Below are 18,602 nucleotides of genomic sequence, written 5' to 3'. Positions count from 1 at the left end.
ATCTACCAAATAACCATGCCCGACGACCCGTAAAGGCCAGGGCTAGGAAAGGTCGTCAGCAACCCATGCTTGCCGTAAAGGTGACTATGCTTGTTGAAGTAGGCGACCAACGGGAGAGTGTGGTCCGGCTCGCCGACTTGGTTGATGCATGTCATCGTATCCCAATTGCGTAGATCGATGCTCATGATGTCAATCACTGGATTGTCTGGTCCAGACTCGATTATTTACAGACCGCTTTCATATAGCTGGAATATTGCTGAGTGCGGCGTTAAACAACAAACCAACAACAACAACCAGAGTCAGAGACCAGTGTTGCAGATGCGTTCACTTTCAAGACGTGACTGATGGTTTCCCTACAGACTACATACAGTCAAGTCTTGTAAATCTGACAATCGGCTTTATCCGACACTAATGATGGGAACCGATTAAATCAGTGCTATTTAGACCCATTAATCCGAAGTCTCGCACCCCGACTCCGACACACCTAATTTGCAACGAATTACCGAAATCACTCATTAATCAGACGCGTTAATCCAACACAGTGATCAGCATACTCCGTGGTCATCTGCCCGCAAGTACACAGCCAGTGTTTTGATTAAAACTTTGCTTAACAATAAACATTTAATGCTTTAAATATAGCAAACAGGATTAATCACATGCTTAGATTACATCAATCTCATTAAAATCAGATACACGTTCTCCCTATCGCCGAGGACATTCCATTACAGGTCACATCAGAAAAACCTTTCGCAAACTATGACCGACGAATGTTGGTACTACTTAATTTCGTTTATCCAACATTATCATATGCAACAAGCCATGTCGGATTAACGGGACTTGACTGTATCTAGGTGAGCTACAGTGCATTGGCTCTTTTTCTGTAAGATAAAATAAGAGATTATGAACATGCCATTTTTGTTTTGAGATCCAAATGATTCATTGAAGTGTCAGTGATTAGAGACCTGCCAAAATCAAGACACAGGAAATATTTTGTGAAAAAGCAAACATTAATGATCACACTACCATTTGTTCTTCACGTCAAGACAACATTTTCAGTGTGACATGATTCTATTCCATCCATTCGTTAACCATATAACATAAGACAAATATCAATGATGTGATGCTTTATTTCGTTAAGTAACAATACTTTTGTGTAAATAAACCACACAGTATGTATCATACAAAGAGTTGTACTGTACAGTTTCTCATGGAGACACAACAAAAGCATAGACCTAACAAACCTGTGGTACTTGATACACATACATGAACAAAACAGGATTGATACTATATTATGCTGGTTCTACACAACAAAATCAAATCTACATCATATTGCAATCTTGTGAAAAATGTTAAGCAGTCTTCTCCCCTTCACACTCTCATACAGGCACATTTTCATGTTGTATCACAGTTTGTTTGCTTATTGTCTGCGATGGGTGCAAACAGAACGAAATTGAAAGAATTCTCAACACAAAAATGTCAACGTAAACAATTTCTGTCACAAAATGAAACAATTTTGACAATGACACAGCACTTAACATAGGAAATCACTCATGAGAGTGTAATCATAGCGTGACAGTATTCCGCTGAACACGTGACAGGAACTTGTGTCATGATAGTCTATTTCGCTGAACACGTGACAGGAACTTGTGTCATGATAGTCTATTTCGCTGAACACGTGACAGGTACTGTGTGTCATGATAGTCTATTTCATTGAGCATATGCATGTTTTTCAACAAAATAAACAATAGCGTGATTTGGTCTGTTAGAAATGATAGGTCAGTCGGTAAAGGATTAATATTCCATACTGAATTCCAATCAAGTCTATGGTCCTACTGTGGGTCATGTCATTGCTACAGGCTCCACACAGCAACACTGACATTCTTAATGACATCACACTGATACTCAAACAATGGAAAACACAAGAAAATACAAATGTCAGCGCCAACATCATTCGACCAATCATTTCGTTTCTGTTACACCTAACCAATCAAAATGCTCTCTTTATGCTTCATCTTCTTCATCACTCTCTCCAGTCTTGCGCTTCTTGTACGGCACCATTCCACCGATGAGGCCGTTGGCGGTGTTGAACAGGTTGATGGGGCTGCTGCCATCAGTGATCAGTGTGGACTTGAGTCCCAGAGACTGCAGCAGCTTCACCTGCAACTCCGGCCCAGCGGAAGCCATCGTGCGCAGAGTGTCTGCCCCCACTGCACTGACCATTTCCTTGAACTTCTGGGTCTCAATGGAAGAGACCTCGCGGGATTTATCAAGTTCAAGATCATTCTGTTCCTTGACGTACCTCAGTTCAGCATCACGTGCCTGGGTGAGACGCTCCAGCTCGGACTCCTATAATCAAAATAAAATGTCAATAGAAGTAGAAGAAGAAGAAGAGTTAGTATGATTTTACATCACAGCAGGGGAGATCAGAAATGGGCTTCACACATTGTACCCATGTGGGGAACCGAACCTGGGTCTTTGGCATGACAAGCAAAAGCTTTAGGCTACCCCACCGCCCCTAGAAGAAGAAACAGCCTATATATTCGTTTTATAGCCCCGAAAGAATGTACAAATCTAAGAATCATTTCCTTCAATAATGTTACAAGCATAATGCAGGACTTCAGACTAATTCAAATATTCAAATAAGTGACAAGTGACCCAACCAGTAAACTGACTGACTAGATTACAGGAACAAACGGCATGGAGACCAATAATGAAATTCTCTCAGAAATGGAGAATTTCTTGAAACCCTTTGGCATAAGAAGCACTGCAACGACAGAAATAACTCCGCAAACTTACAGCTTCAATCTTCATGGCTTGTGCCTTCAGCTTAGCCTGCTCTACAGCAGCCTCTCCCTCGATCTTGGCTGCCTCAGCCCGGGACTGAGCCTCTGCCTTGGCCTGCCCGGTGCTCTCCACAGCAGCGCTGTTGGCCTGCAGCTCCAGCAACTCCTTGCGGGACCTCTCAGCCTCGGCCTCATCGCTGATCTTCTGACGCTCCAGGCGACCCTTGGCCTCTTGCTCCAGACGCTCAGCCTCATGTCTGTGAAGACAATGTAATATACGTATAAACGACTGTCCAATGTTGGAGAAGGATAAATAAAGTCAGCTGTAAACATTATTGTCACATAAAAGTTGAAACATGGAAAGTAACTTTATCCATTGGATGAATGTTTTGTTTGTTTGTTGTTTAACGCCGCACTCAGCAATATTCCAACTACATGACGGCTGTCTGAAAATAATCGAGTCTGGACCAGACAATCCAGTGATTGACACCATGAGCATCGATCCTCGCAATTGGGATACGATGACATGCATCAACCAAGTCAGCGAGCCTGACCACCCAATCCCGTTAGTCGCCTTTTACGACAAGCCCCAAACGAGTGAGAATCAGTAGCCTGTTGATCGGATAAGGAAGTGTTATGAATCATCGTTGCCACGGTTACCTGGCAGCAGCTTCCTGGGAGTTGGTGGTGATTTCAATGGCCAGCTGCACGGACTTCATGAGAGAATCCCGTGTGCGCTGGTCGACCGGCTCCACAGACTGGATGTCAATGCTGGTGATGTGAAGGTTGTTCTGGGGGAAGGTGAACTTCTCCCTCACCTTGCTCTTGTCGTCAATACCAAACACAGATGCACGGATGATCTTGGCAGAGTTCTGGAAAATATGGTGGTTGATGTTATTAATAAGTAACATATTATTAAAATAAATAAAAATATATATGGATTCATATTTCATTTCATAGATAACTCAAAGATGCATGTTTGAAAATGTCAAGTCGGCTCAACTCTGAGATGGCTGCCCGTCAGGCAAACCCGTGGTTGATAGTTTGCTCTTGTGACAAGCATGGAGTACTTGGAACTGTCCCTGCCATGAATACCCATGGAGTATGTGGAACAGTCCCTGCCATGAATACCCATGGAGTACTTGGAACTGTCCCTGCCAGGAGTACCCATGGAGTACTTGGAACTGTCCCTGCCATGAATACCCATGGAGTATGTGGAACTATCCCTGCCAGGAGTACCCATGGAGTGTCCCAAATTGATGCATGTCTTTAATATCTCCCATCACAATTAGAAAAGTACATTCTTTTGATCACATCAACGGAGTGAGTTAGATACATTTAACATTGCTTTTAACAATACAGTAAACTATGTTCATAACGAACACGCTTATAACAAACTTGCGTATATAACAAACTGTTTTTTTGTCCCGGCCATTTGTTGTGTATATGTTGTACATATTCTTGTAATGAACAACGGTTATAACGAACTACAATTAGTGGTCCCTTTGAGTTTGTTATAACCGTAGTTTACTGCATTTCAATCATATCACGTGTGAAAAAGTGTACAGTGTCAAAAATGATGCAGGACTTAAAATCTTTTACATCCACGAGGATGGGGATGTCGCTTACAAAGGGTTGTAATGAATGTGGATATATCTATATATATAACTACTAGGAAAGTATAACCTCTATATCACATATCTATATATATAACTACTAGGAAAGTAAAACCTCTATATCACATATCTATATATAACTACTAGGAAAGTATAACCTCTATATCACATATCTATATATAACTACTAGGAAAGTATAACCTCTATATCACATCTCTATATATAACTACTAGGAGAGTGTAACCTCTATATCACACATCTATATTGGGGTGGAGAATAACAACAGTTACTCACTTTGTGGAAATCATCGAACTGGACCTGGGCGACCGCCCCTCGGACCCGGGAAGCAATGGCCTTACAAGCATCTCCTGTGAAGTCTGGGACACTGAACAGTTTAGCCGCCTCCCCTTCCGACTTCTCAAGCACTTCAAAATGCCTACACAAGTACACAAGATATCAGAAACAGTCGATAAGAACTGACACAATTTTCAAGGTCTAATATAATTTTCAAAATAACAAAAGGCCATTACCGTATACTACTCAAAAGAAGCTAAGAATCAGTCGATTCTTTTATAGTACCATAGTTATTCTGTCAAAATTCAATTTTGAACAAAATAACTTTTTTTCAAGTTACCTCCCAGGGGATTCCTGGATAAATCACTGATGAATGCTTCACTGTATATAACTACAGTCTACAAAAGTGCTGAATTCAGATGCCATAATGAATAAATACTTGAAATCAGTATCATGAAAATAGGAACCTTGTTCACACCAACTATCACTAAACAGGTGCTATCCTCCACATGCATTAGTATGAGATGTTCAAACTTACCAGTTGTATGATAGCTGCAGTGACAGACGGGCGTGGTCGGCGGTTTCCACGACGATGATATCAGTGCAGAAGTCAGGCCCGAGAAGCAAGCACAAACTCTTGATGACATTGGGTTTCTTGGGCTTGCCGCCAGACAGACTGAGCTGTGTGAATTGTTCGTCAGGGCCCAACATCACCAGCTCAGGTCCAAACACAACCCTGAAACACAACGGGACTAAATCTTAAACAGTTCAAGATGTCAACAAAACTTTCATTTAAATTCAATTCAACACATTTTATCAAAATTTACATGCAAGCCTTGATAACACGATCAAGAAGTTCTTACATGATTATCAACATTATATATCGGTAGTCTAATCAAAAGACTGTTTGGTAGGATGAAAATAATAAATACTGTTTCAGATAAAGGACACTTTAGACAAGTGAGCTGAGACCAAAATTAATCAATTTGCAATATTTATGACTTTTGTCAATTGGTTAAGCTATCATGTTGTCACCTGGATCAGAGAACGGCCACAGTAATTTTATGAAAAAAGATCTCAGGATATTGAGTCTCTGATCCTTGTGTTTCTCATCTGACCGAGTCTCTGATTCAGAAAATCCAACAGCTTTGCCTGACAATGAGGATGTTGATGGTGACCCACCTGGCCTTCTTGTCCTTGTAGTCATAGATCTGGACTGCTGCATTGTGGGGGACTCTGAAGGTGACGACACGTGTCTTGTCACGTGGCTTAGCCGCGACGTCACGTCCCCGGTCACTACGGTCAGCGAGAGGGTCCTTACCAATCGCGAGGAGATTCTCTACAATAGGGGCAAGTGTCTTCTCCCAGAGTTCCTCATCCTGGTTCAACATGTAGGTCTCCCCAGTGATGGCACGCACCTGAGATCAAATATAACAGAGGGGGGGTCAAGTTTGGTTCAGGATATAACTTTTTTTTTTCTTTTTCTGTAAGTTAACACCACACTCAGCAATATCCCAGCTATATGATGGTAGTGTGTAGATGATCAAATCTGGACAAGCTATCCAGTGCATGACAACATGAGCATTGATCTACGCAATTAGGACATGATGAGATGCATCTACCGAGTCACCACCCGATCCTGCTAGTCGCCTCTTATGACAAGCATGGGTTGCTGAAGACCAATTCTAACCCAGATCTTCATGATATATCTAGTATCAAACATGAAGAAATTTTTCAACATTCCACTGTATCCTGTTCTTGTCTTGCTTGGACAAAAAGAGCTCAATTATTGTCACCTATGAGTGAGTTATAGTACTAGATGCATAACGCCGCTTTGATAGAATTTGTTACATTCCAAAATGACAGTAATTTGGGACAGTAACTTGACCACTTGCAACAAATTAGCATATATATCGTGCTGAAAAACCAAAAAAGCATAATATGTCATTGCGTTCCTTGACCAGCTGATCCTGATATGGCTAAGGGAGGTAATCCAGCCTCTTAAGAAGCCTCAGGTCATTGGGCCGGTACTGAGTGTAATGACACATCAATCAAGATTAGACATGGTTACCATTGGTCCTCATTTACCTGAGGGATACATTCTGCCATGAAATCCAGCATTTCTTTTAATGTTGGATTGAAACTTGAATACATTCATTTCTATATACCTTGCCATTCTTGATGTCTCGGACATATATCCCCTCATTCTCGTCCAGTGGGATCGCCTGACGTTTCATCACCACCTCCACCTCCACGGGGGGAACATACTCGGTGGGTCCTCGGATCATCCATCGATCTCCAGGGTTACGCTCGTCTCCCTACACAAAACAATAACATTAATCTGTTTTCCCATCTTGGACCATGTGCACCTGACGAAAATATTGTAATGAATATTATTAGCAAGAGCATACAAAAGGTTGCTGAATCCACATTAGAAAGTTATACTTGTCTGCTTGCTGCTAAAGGGAAACAACTCTCGACCTTGTTGAAATTTGGATGGCTTTTTCTTCACGGATTCAAAATTTATCATGGACTATCATCTTGACGGGTTTGACTGGTGTTCAGTGCTAATTTGCATCTGGTGATAACATGGGCTAAATGAATTGCCGAGATGACAGAGTTGGAGTACTTTTGCCCTTGAAATAGTGCCAAGGACAACTTAATAAAATGTCAGTCCTGAATAACTAGTAACATTTATGGGCGATAAATCTGAACCAGTGACAAGTGAAGCATGTTTGCACTAGTCCTGCGACTAGCGATAGTCTTTAAAAGTCAAATGTCTCATACTGCTGTACATTAAATACTACAGTGAGACTTCAGAATGTTTTTCCCAGATCAAGGGGCGGTCGGGTAGCCTAGTGGTTAAAGCGTTCGCTCGTCACGCCGAAGACCCGGGTTCGATTCCCGACATGGGTACAATGTGTGAAGCCCATTTCTGGTGTCCCCCGCCGTGATATTGCTGGAATATTGCTAAAAGCGGCGTAAAACCATATTCACTCACTCACTCACTCCCAGATCAAGCCGATAAAATCAAATAAAGTATGAAGACAATTTGGAAATTAAAATGCATCCTCACAGGAAAATAGGTTACCATGGTAATCTGTTACCATTATTTTCAATATGTTACCAATGTGATGCAGGAAATAAAACTTTGTGTTGCGAGTTCCATGCAGGAAACATGGTTCTCCTATGTTATCAGTTGTGTAGATAATAGTTTTACTCACTCCATCCTTGTCCTTGAAGCATTCATTAGCCCTGAGGATGAGACCCTCGTCTTCTCCCAGGATGTACACATTCTGAATTCCCTTCTCAAGCCGCTCACCGGGCAACAAGAAGAAGGACTTCTCTCCCTGAAGGAAAACAAACAAATTTTGAACAAGCTGATTATATAAATTACAGTCCAATTGTCAGTTGTATAATGAAGAAAATTAAAAACGTGCATTAAAGTTTGAAATGAATTTTTTTTTTAAATTATCATAATGCCTTTACCAGACTGATGAGGCACAGCTTGGTTGTGTGTGATGATAAGGAACGTGTTACCTTGATTACGTGTGATGGTTGGTGTGAGCGATGTTATGGTGTTGTGTGATGGTTGGTGTGCATGATGTTATGGTGATGTGTGATGATGGGTGTGAGTGATGTTACGGTCATGTGTGATGGTGGTGTGAGTGATGTTACGGTGATGTGTGATGGTGGTGTGAGTGATGTTACGGTGATGTGTGATGGTTGTGTGAGTGATGTTACGGTGATGTGTGATGGTGGTGTGAGTGATGTTACGGTGATGTGTGATGGTGGTGTGAGTGATGTTACGGTCATGTGTGATGGTGGTGTGAGTGATGTTACGGTGATGTGTGATGGTGGTGTGAGTGATGTTACGGTGATGTGTGATGGTTGTGTGAGTGATGTTACAGTGATGTGTGATGGTGGTGTGAGTGATGTTACGGTGATGTGTGATGGTGGTGTGAGTGATGTTACGGTCATGTGTGATGGTGGTGTGAGTGATGTTACGGTCATGTGTGATGGTGGTGTGAGCGATGTTGTGATGATGTGTGATGGTAGGTGTGAGTGATGTTACGGTGACGTGTGATGGTGGTGTGAGTGATGTTACGGTGACGTGTGATGGTGCTGTGAGTGATGTTACGGTGATGTGTGATTGTGGTGTGAGTGATGTGATGATGTGTGATGGTACGGAGTGAGTTACGTTTCGGAACGTGTATTACCTTGATAAGCTTCTTCCTCCCCAGCTGTGGTCTGCCACTCTCGTCGGCGGGGTCGAGAATCACACAGTACTGACGGTTAGTTAGAGTGGTGATGTTCACTACTCCCACAACCTGAAACACAAACATATTGATAATAGCATGTACACATTGTTAATTAATTTAGTACATAAAACAGTGATAAACAATAGGATAAACAGTTTCATGAATCAATTTTATTTGCAATAAAACATCTCAGAACGTTTTACTGATCTCTGAGCTGATGTCTCCACAGAGGCGGTCCTACAGATACAGGCATAGGATAGACTGTGAGTGAGTGAGTGCCACTTTTAACTGTATTCCAGTTATATCACGGCGTGTCAGTTTAATGTGGGAGGAAAGCCCGAAGTGATGCAGGTCTTAGATGTTTGTTTACCAGTTCGGTTAAACCCATGAGCACGGGTATGGTGCTGACAAACCTAGAAACATAATCGGGGCGAACCAGGATTCAAACCCAAGATCATAGGTTTCTGGCGTGCTCAAGGGACGCAACTCTGCACAGCGAATCGTGGCGCCTTAGACGACTGGGCCATCCGTGTCCCCCAGACCCATAAGAACATACTACAAATAATTGTAGCTCTAAATACCAACCAACCAATATATTTTGAATCCTTTGAAATTTTCTGTACAGAATGAACCAGTTTTTTTAAAACCTATTTATCACTTTTTTTATTGGAATGTAAATGTTTAGTGAGAAAAATTGAGTGTACTGTGTGTTTGGGTACGCTTGTACTCACCTCCTCGTACACCCCCGGGATGTGGGTCTCGGTGTCCGTCATTGTGATCAACCATTCCTCTCCATTCTTTCTCACAATGCTGAAGTCATCCTTGAAAGTCTTCAGTGAACGCATGTGAAGTGCTTTCTGCAAAAGAAGTAAATATGATATATAGTGAAAATGTTTCCCACTTGAAGTCTAGACATTGTTAAGTGAGTGAATGAGTGAGTGAGCGAGTATGGTATTTATTCCAGCAATATCACGGCGGGGGACACCAGAAATGGGCTTCACACAATTTACCCATGTCGGGAATCGAACCCAGGTCTTCGGCATGACGAGCGAACACTTTAACCACTAGGCTAAGCGACCACCCAGACATTGTTGAGTAATCACCGAAATGTTCAATAATACAGCAATCATTCACTTAGACATGCAAATTTTAATCATTTTAACATTATGGCAAAATCAGTATCTTTCACCAAAAAGGAAAAATCCTTTAGTTCAACCCATTGAACACACAAATTATACACAGTAGGCCTCATCAACTCAGATTTCTTTCATATGACAAAGCATTTCTGATGATGTAAGTTCAATCTTGTCTGAAATAGCCAAACACTGACACTCCTCTCTACCGATAACTCTCTACAAATAACTCAACTTGTATTTGTTATTGTCCCCAGGACTTTTCATTGAAGAAAATTCACTCAATAACTGCAAACTGAGCATATTTCAGCCTCATGTTTGGTGTAAATAATCAAGTCTGGTCACGACAATCCATGGATATTGTGAACAACGATACACGCCATCGGACTTTGATGACACGCGACTAAGTCACCGAGTCTGACCACCCGATCCATATGACTGCCTCTTTCGACCAGAACAGGTAGCTGGCACCATATTGTAACCCGTAATCCCCACAGGGAAATACATTAGGATAAAGTGTTATTTGGATTCATATATACTACTCAAAAGAAGTTCAAGAACACTCACAGTGCTGTGTGTTCCAACACCCACCAGCCATGACAGACTATTGTCACATGAAAGAAAAATGGGTGTTCTTCAACTTCTTTTAAGTAGCACATATCAACAAAACAATGCAGAATACTGACCTTTTCGGTGAGAACATAAGCATTGACAATATCGACAACTTCCTCGTATGCTCCAGGCAGGTAAGCTCCAGTCTTCTTGACCAGCCATTCCTCCCCTGTGACCCGGGCACTGCCGTCACGGTCCAGGCACTCTTTGCGAGCCCGCAGCCGGATAGCTTGATTTGGCTTGATGACGGTGGCCCTGATCGTCTCCTCTACTACTACCTCCTTACGTGGGATGTATGTGCCTGCAAAGTTACATAGGGGAAATGAGATTTACAATTTAGTTTCCACAAACTATATTTGATAAATAGTAACTTTGACTATCAACCTTGATGAAAAATTTAAATAATATACTACTCAAAAGAAGGTAAGGATCACCTGATTCTTTCATATTACTATAGTTAATCTCTCATGTCATGACAGATTAACTTTACCATTATGAAAGAATCGGGTGATCCTTAATTTCTTTTGAGTAGCATATGTGACTAGATGAAAACATCTCGTGAAAGATTTGTGTAAGAAGGAAACTTGAGTTTCATATATTTGATATATATCACGTATATCACTCATCTCTGATCAAGATCTAATACATTAACTCCTTCAATGATTTTCCCGAGCTTAACATAATGTCACATCAAATAATATCAATAAATATTAAATAATTAAATTGTTCCTTATCATGCAACAAACAAAATTGATTACATGTTATTAATTTTGACCAAATTCAATAGAACAAAGAAGTATTTCCATGCAAAAGCAATCAACTTGTTCAAGGCTATTTTTCCTGAAGAAATTCAAGGTTATTTTCCCTGAAGAGGTTTACAATAATCTAATTACTGAATAAAACTCCATAACATATGGCAGAATTAACAATGTTACCATTGTTATACAATGTAACAAATAAAAATCATATTAAAAACAGATTAACCAAAATGTGTAATAGTTTATGGATTGTCCCCAACATCATTTTTATCAATATGTTGTACATTATTAAATATATTTTGTTCTTTATTAGGGCTAATTGAGATATACCAGTAATATACAACACTTTGTGTTGTTAAATATGTATCATATACCTAATAGGCTGTTTACACTGTTGAGAGATGCAATAATTTAGGTTACTGTACAAAAATAAACCTTAGTCAGTTCTGTACTGATTTCCAAGAGTTTCATCATGCTTTGGATGATCAACCGCCAACAGGACATTTTGGCTAGCTGCCTTATTACCTCCCCTTTCACCAATCAGAGCAGCATTCATCAAAAGCTATTTTAAGAAACTGATTCAATGTCTACTTTAGACACAACTCTGCTGCCATACACATGGCCATATTAGTACATATGCTATTAGTCTGTTCAAAGTATATTACTCTTTCTTCTATTCTAAATATGGTAAATAAAAACAGTGTAAGTGATTGATGTAATGCAATTTATTTTTTCAAAGTTGTAATATTTTCTTAAACTTTACCTAAATCAACCCTGAATTTCTCAAGCAATTTTATTCAGCTGCCTGGATCTTGTCATGTTGACTACAGAAATCCAAGAACAAGTTTTGGCCAAGGCCTGAACCCATGGATTGCAAGTCTATGTTAAAGTATGGAATCTTCATAAATAAGACCACCATACTGAGCAATCACACATACATGGAATTCATAATTGCTTCATCAGCATTCCAAACTTGGTATCAGTATTAACCCTGTCTCCAAACAAAACAGGTATTCCAGGCAAATTATGTCCCTAGCTCTTTGTAAGGGCTCAAGTTAGCAATTTCGTAACGACATAGGATTCCAATAAGAAAATAGTTTCCCAGCAAACCTATGCTGGTCGTACAAGGTGACCAACTGGATCAGGTAGTCAGACTCAGTGACTTGATTGATTACAACCTCTTGTATCCCAATTGTGTAGATCGATGCTCATGATGTTAATCACTGGATTGTTTGGTCCAGACTCGATTATCTACAGACTACCTCCATATACACAGCTGCCTTAAATAACAAACAAATTTGATTTCATGTCCCAAAAGTATCATTGTTTTTAATATCACTTCTTTAAGACTCGATCAGAGGTCAGTTGTTTGTTTGTTGTTTAACACTGCACTCGGCAATATTCAAGCTATATGCTGCGGTCTGAAAATAATTGAGTCTGGACCAGACAATCCAGTGATTGACAACATGATCAGTAATCCTCCCAATTGGGAAGAGGTCAGTTGTCTTTCCCCATTATCTGAGAAGGTTCGAAGAGCATCAGGTAATCTGACTTCCTGAAGAAAGCAGCCCACAACGACTGTACATACCTGGTCCCTCAAATAACCACTCGTCCCCTGCAGTCCTCTTCTCCCCAGTCTCATCCTCAAAGTCCAGGATTGACCGGAGACGAAGCGCTGAGTTGGCAGGTACTACTTTCAGCGGAGTGACAGGCTGCAATACAAATGTTATTATCATATAAATAGTACATTCCATGAAACATATGTAAACGACACAACTCTTGGTAGGGATATTCAGATCTCTTTCTATTTAGATAAACAATTGACATATGAGAATCATCTTTGAATATGACGAAAGGATACAAACATTCCTATCAAAAGTCGAGAAGTATACTTCATAATCTAACAAAAAAATAAATGGTTCAATTACTTAGCTTTCTTCAAGAGTAAAACAATTCTTTTCTTTTTCATAATATAACATATAATTATCCTCCGTTTAGACCAGTCTGAAGTTGGAATATCAACTTTTGACAGAACATTCTTCCATATTATAAAAAATTAGGGGGAGACAATAAGTCTTGAAAGTGAACGCAACCCTGGTCTCTGACTCTGGGTGTTCTGGTGTTTGAGATGTGTATTTATTCCCACCTGTTTGAGCACCTCCCCAGGGTACAGAGGAAAGGGGTCTTGAGCCAAGCGGATCTCCTGATCAGCGTGGAACAGCTTGGCCTGACCACTCTCATTGCACACGATGTGGTCGTCCTTGTTGCGGACGACGGGGTTCTCAACGACGCAGTAGTGGCGAGGGGGCACCACCAACATCTTCTCGGGGCCGAGGACAACCCTGGAATGTGCATTTAGAGTAAAGTGTGGCCAAATACTTATTTTAACTCTTATATTTTCACTTTGCAAAATATGAAGGTGTTAACTTCTCACATAAGTCACCTCCTCTTTGATTTTCCAGGCATTTTCTATCTTGAAATAGGAACCATCACCAACTGAAGATGTACCAACTTTATTATTTTTTATAATTCAGCTTTCCTTTGATTTCACAAAAAATAAAATAAGTTACTAAACAGTTTTCTATTATATGCTCTTTTGCCAATATCTGTTTCTTAGTTACCATGGAACTCTAAAGAAGTTGAAGAACACCCGATTCTTTCATGTTTCTGTAGTTCTGTTATTCTTTGGTGTCATACATTTTGAGACAGCTTTTTTTTAAAGCGTTCTTTTTCAGAAAATATACCATAAATCAACACTGAAAATATTTTTATTCTTTTATATTTTTCCCAGTATCTCAGAAAATTCATTTCCTGCTTCAACTTTCTCAACCCCTGTCTCCTGTCGATGTCTTCCATCGTACATGTAATATGCTTGAAGCCAAAGTCTAATCTCTTTTCTGTTTATATACTCCAAAACTAGTACCTAATCTCACCTCTCATTGTCCTGTCTGATGTACGTCTTTGGCCCAATCTCCAGCCGTGTGACGTTGGTGTTCTGGTCCAAGCAGTGGATATAGTAGTAGGGAGGGATCCTGTACAAGGACTCCTCCACAGATCTTCGTGGTGCAGACATCGTGTGTGTCTCTAGCGTAACCTCAGCTGAACATACAACACATACAGCTTAAACATACTGCAAGCATAGATCAGATCAAAGATCAAAGATCAAAGAGAATGTGGACAATTGGATTGAACTCACTGTCTAGCCTCGTTCTTGAACACATATGATATTAATTTCTTAAAATATATGAAAGAGATCTAATTGAGAAAATGAAGCTGTTAATTGATCAAATGAAATTAACATGACATATTAAGCACATGAACCTGCCATTTTGAGTGAGTTGATATATTAAAAATACTTATGTATTGCACACTTAACGATTTTGTTATGCAACATAATTCCATTGACATCATGTTAATATCTCAACTACCACTGGAAACTTTATAATAAGTATGTGATAAAGTCAATAAAATCATGAATCCAAATATATTCCACAGAAACCTGGGATAATGTTTTTCGAAATTCATTTCGACAAATTACATGAGGTGAGGTGAAATGGGGTTTAACGTCGCGTCCAAGATTATTGCACTTATATAGCGACGTGGAAGTACGTGTGTGTGTTTGTGTGGCTGCTTGTACTAGTCCGGACTGATGCCGATTTATAGTGCTAGCTCACTGAGATACCATGCCGCAGTTTAACATGAATACCCCACTCAGACACAGTATACTGACTCCGAGCCGACCAGTCCTTGTTTTAGCCCCTTAATGCCGAGCGCCAGACAGGGTAACAGCAAGTACCATCTTTTAACATCTTTTGGTATGACGCGGTCGGGGATCGAACCCCGGACCTTCCGCTCTCCGGGCGGACGCTCTACCACTAGACCACGGAGGCGGTACAAATTACATGAAGACAAGCTTATACTGTTAGTTACCGTGTTCTGGTGCGCTTAGCATATATCTAATTAGCATAACCAAACGCTGTAGGTTACAGGATCACAACTATGTCCAAGGTTAATACATCCCTGTACATCCTCGACGTGATATATCAGGAATAGTGTCCATTTGTAGTGCCGTTGAACAAAATTCACTCACTCACTGTTGGAATCAAGTGTTACAATACCAGATGGTTACATTGTAAAATTACGAAAACACACTTACCTAATATAATAACTTGTCCCTGCCGTTAACTGCAACAAGAAAAAGAAACGATGTGAACAGATGAACTTTCACATGCTTTAGCTCACGCGCAGTTAAGAAGATTCTCCCACGACTAACTCACTTCTGGCTGCGCTGGAACGAGAAGTCCGGGTTTATATGACGTCTATTTAGCTGCGCTAGCGATATGAATCAAGAAATGACGCAGGTGACAAGACATGGGACCCGTATCCACTGGACCGCAGAGAGAGGATATCACATTGTATGTACCTGACAACGCCCAATATCAGCCGCGTCAGCGATTTCAGCAACCACTTAGTACAGTATTTCACAATGTTTACTTCATGTTTCTACGAGTCGGCGCATGCGTAGTATATTCCACGCAACTAATATCAATGCGGATAACCTCAAGGCCGTCTGTTGCAATCTCCAAAGCTTCATTGTAATCATGTAGTTGTTTGTATTTACGGTACGTCAGTATTGAACGTCCTGTTACACACGACACCTTTCGGAAATAAACGCGGGGGAATACCATATACTATTACGCGCAAACATGGCACATATTACAGTTCACCTCTAATGTTAAAAGGTATTTCCTGGTATAAGTTGTCCTTGAGGCGCTGTTTCATAACACTAATCCTCGTACACAAGTTATAACATGTAAACGAATTCAAAGCATTACAAGCTCGTGGGCTATTGCATGCAACCCGTTTCTACTAATGAACAAAATACTGGAAATAGGTACATGCAAACAAAATACCATTCTGAGGTAAACTTATCCCAAGGAAAGAAAATCACATATCATGAAAAAATGAAATAAGCATTTCCTTGAGGGTTTGTTGTAATATGTGTTCCCATTGTTTCGGGAAATAAGGAAGTAGAAACACATTTTTGCGAGAAAAGGCAAACTACCATCTCCTACAGTCTATTCTACAGTGCAAAGTTATGTCTAAATAATAAATACACATTAAATTGTGATACAGTGATCTTCGTGCAACCCATGACGCAGTGCACGTGATATGAAAGATGCATTCAAAATTGATGATGTTATGCATGGATAATTGCATATGGTCCAAACTGACAGTCTAAATCGATCGAGAGGCCAAGCAATGCCTAGCAACAACCTACATTTACTTCTACTGACTAGAGGCGATCAAGGGTCGATCTATTCGTCACACCCCGCTTAACAAACTCTCTAAACACGGAAGTTTATTTGCGTTTTCACATGCTTTAGTGACAGACATCTTTTTCAAGCAACTGGTCATTTGGAGGTTTCGATCTGGCTAATGTTGGTTCACACTTGAAATGTCTGATGAACTGTTCTCACGATACAAGCATGTTCAAAGTGGGCGTGTCCACTAGGAGCGTTTAATCGACGGTAACTTGCCTTCTTTATAATAATCAGCAATCAAGTGGATTCACACAAGATTAATTACGGTTTCATATTGTATCAAATGTGGCCTTTGAATGTAGTACTGTGCGTATCGTGTACCCGAATAAACATGTTTTGGTCATAACAAACGGGTAGAACAAAGGAGGAAGACGGGTTGACCCGCTTGATAGAATTAAGTATCCTGGTCGGTTTCGATGATATTACATGTTTATCCAGAACTGTCATCACCTCTTATCAAGTGGCACGTGACTTGGGGTACTTACAGAACCGATATCACGCAGTGAAACGAAAGTACGAATGCTATTAATATCGAAAATTCAGCAAAATTGGACCTACTGTCCGACACCTACCTTGTGTATTGTGATGTGTGGTGCAAGACCGGCGAGGTTGATCAACCAATCAAATCACAGGAGCCCGAGTATTATCTAAAATTAGCTGTGACATCACTTCCGCTTATACATTCCATGCGTGGTTAACCTCGAGATCGAAGTAAATACGGCTTGTTGGGACTTGTTTTAGTGATCGAATATTAGTTAAACTGATTAATATGAACATTCTATATAAAACCTACTGCATTGTAAAACACATATAGTAAATATGGCGCTTTATTAGAATCTGTATATGATTTGGGGTTACCGAGTTGGTTTATTCTGGTCGTTCTGACATTGTCGATAAAGAAGGTAAAGTGTTTGACTTACCGTTGTTTTACGCCGCAGGCAACGGCGTCCGAGTCCGGCTAGAGGTTGATAGCATTAACAACGATCCACACCACTGGTGTGTGACGACACGATGGCAGCCAGGTTACATATTGTGGCAATTAAATCGTCTTTGAGGTCAGTTCTTTATATTTCAAATATAAGCACCCGGAATACCACGGGTTGAACTATTTGGAACCAGCAGAGGCCATATAATAGATGGTATTATATGGTCTCTGGAACCATGCAGCAATAGGTTTTAACATGCTGTTTTAATTTCGTCATGAAAGCATATCGTGTGATTAAGTAAGACAGGCCTACGAATTGCCGAAATTTGAAAATGTTAATATTATACTATACTATGAAATTACATAATCAATGAAAATCATAATGCAAGCGAAAGGCAAACAGCTGCTTTTAAAACGATAATTGTTCATGTCGTATAAGAGCTACTCCTGCAATGTTGCGAAATACCTTGTCCAAGGTTGAAGCTACTGCAGCTAAGTAAATCAGGTGATCAGCGAAGTAGGTGAGTGAGTGAGTGAGTAGGTGTGAACATTGGTGGGGGCGGGGGGGAAAGGGATTCGTCATAACTCTTTGTGTTTTTAAGTTTTTGAGATAGCTTTTCAACAGGTTTTAATCAAATACTTCATTTATATTGAGAAGCGACAGTAAATAAATTATTTTTACTTATTCCTGGTCGGCTGAATAAGAAAATCATTATTTTTTTCACATTTCATTTTTTTAGTCGGCTGATTCGTGAACGTTTTTTTAAAAACTGTCTGTCCTATTGTGATTTAAAAAATATTTATTTTCAAGAAAAAGGAATGGGATCGGTGAACATACAAAGCCTATGTAAACACCTCTCCCTACAAAAGACATTTAACAACTGATAAGAGTTAC

At 40.2% G+C, this 18,602-nt stretch overlaps 1 protein-coding gene across 3 annotated transcripts; it reads right to left on the bottom strand.

Moving 5' to 3' along the window:
- Positions 1-1,109: 1,109 nt before the first annotated feature.
- LOC124133440 (major vault protein-like) lies at positions 1,110-17,427 on the bottom strand. 3 transcript variants are annotated; one of them, XM_046497870.2, is made up of 16 exons: positions 17,355-17,427; positions 15,615-15,643; positions 14,392-14,557; positions 13,605-13,800; positions 13,047-13,170; positions 10,775-11,001; positions 9,687-9,812; positions 8,914-9,024; positions 7,918-8,043; positions 6,862-7,011; positions 5,876-6,111; positions 5,232-5,429; positions 4,694-4,835; positions 3,444-3,655; positions 2,797-3,040; positions 1,110-2,346 (listed from the first exon to the last, which is right to left on the bottom strand). In XM_046497870.2, the coding sequence occupies exons 3-16, from the start codon at positions 14,529-14,531 to the stop codon at positions 2,002-2,004; spliced, it is 2,577 nt and encodes an 858-aa protein (XP_046353826.2). In that variant the 5' UTR covers positions 14,532-14,557; positions 15,615-15,643; positions 17,355-17,427; the 3' UTR covers positions 1,110-2,001. The 3 variants fall into 3 exon arrangements, with proteins under 3 accessions (XP_046353826.2, XP_046353824.2, XP_046353827.2); XM_046497868.2 differs by lacking the exon at positions 17,355-17,427 and adding an exon at positions 15,882-15,984; XM_046497871.2 differs by lacking the exon at positions 17,355-17,427 and adding an exon at positions 15,736-15,861.
- Between the last annotated feature and the right edge of the window lie 1,175 nt (positions 17,428-18,602).

Source organism: Haliotis rufescens, unplaced genomic scaffold (genome assembly GCF_023055435.1).
Source record: "Haliotis rufescens isolate VD_foot unplaced genomic scaffold, xgHalRufe1.0.p SCAF_21, whole genome shotgun sequence".
NCBI lineage: Eukaryota > Metazoa > Mollusca > Gastropoda > Lepetellida > Haliotidae > Haliotis > Haliotis rufescens.
Note: the sequence above shows the minus strand (reverse complement) of the source record. Positions and strands in the feature narration are given on the sequence as shown.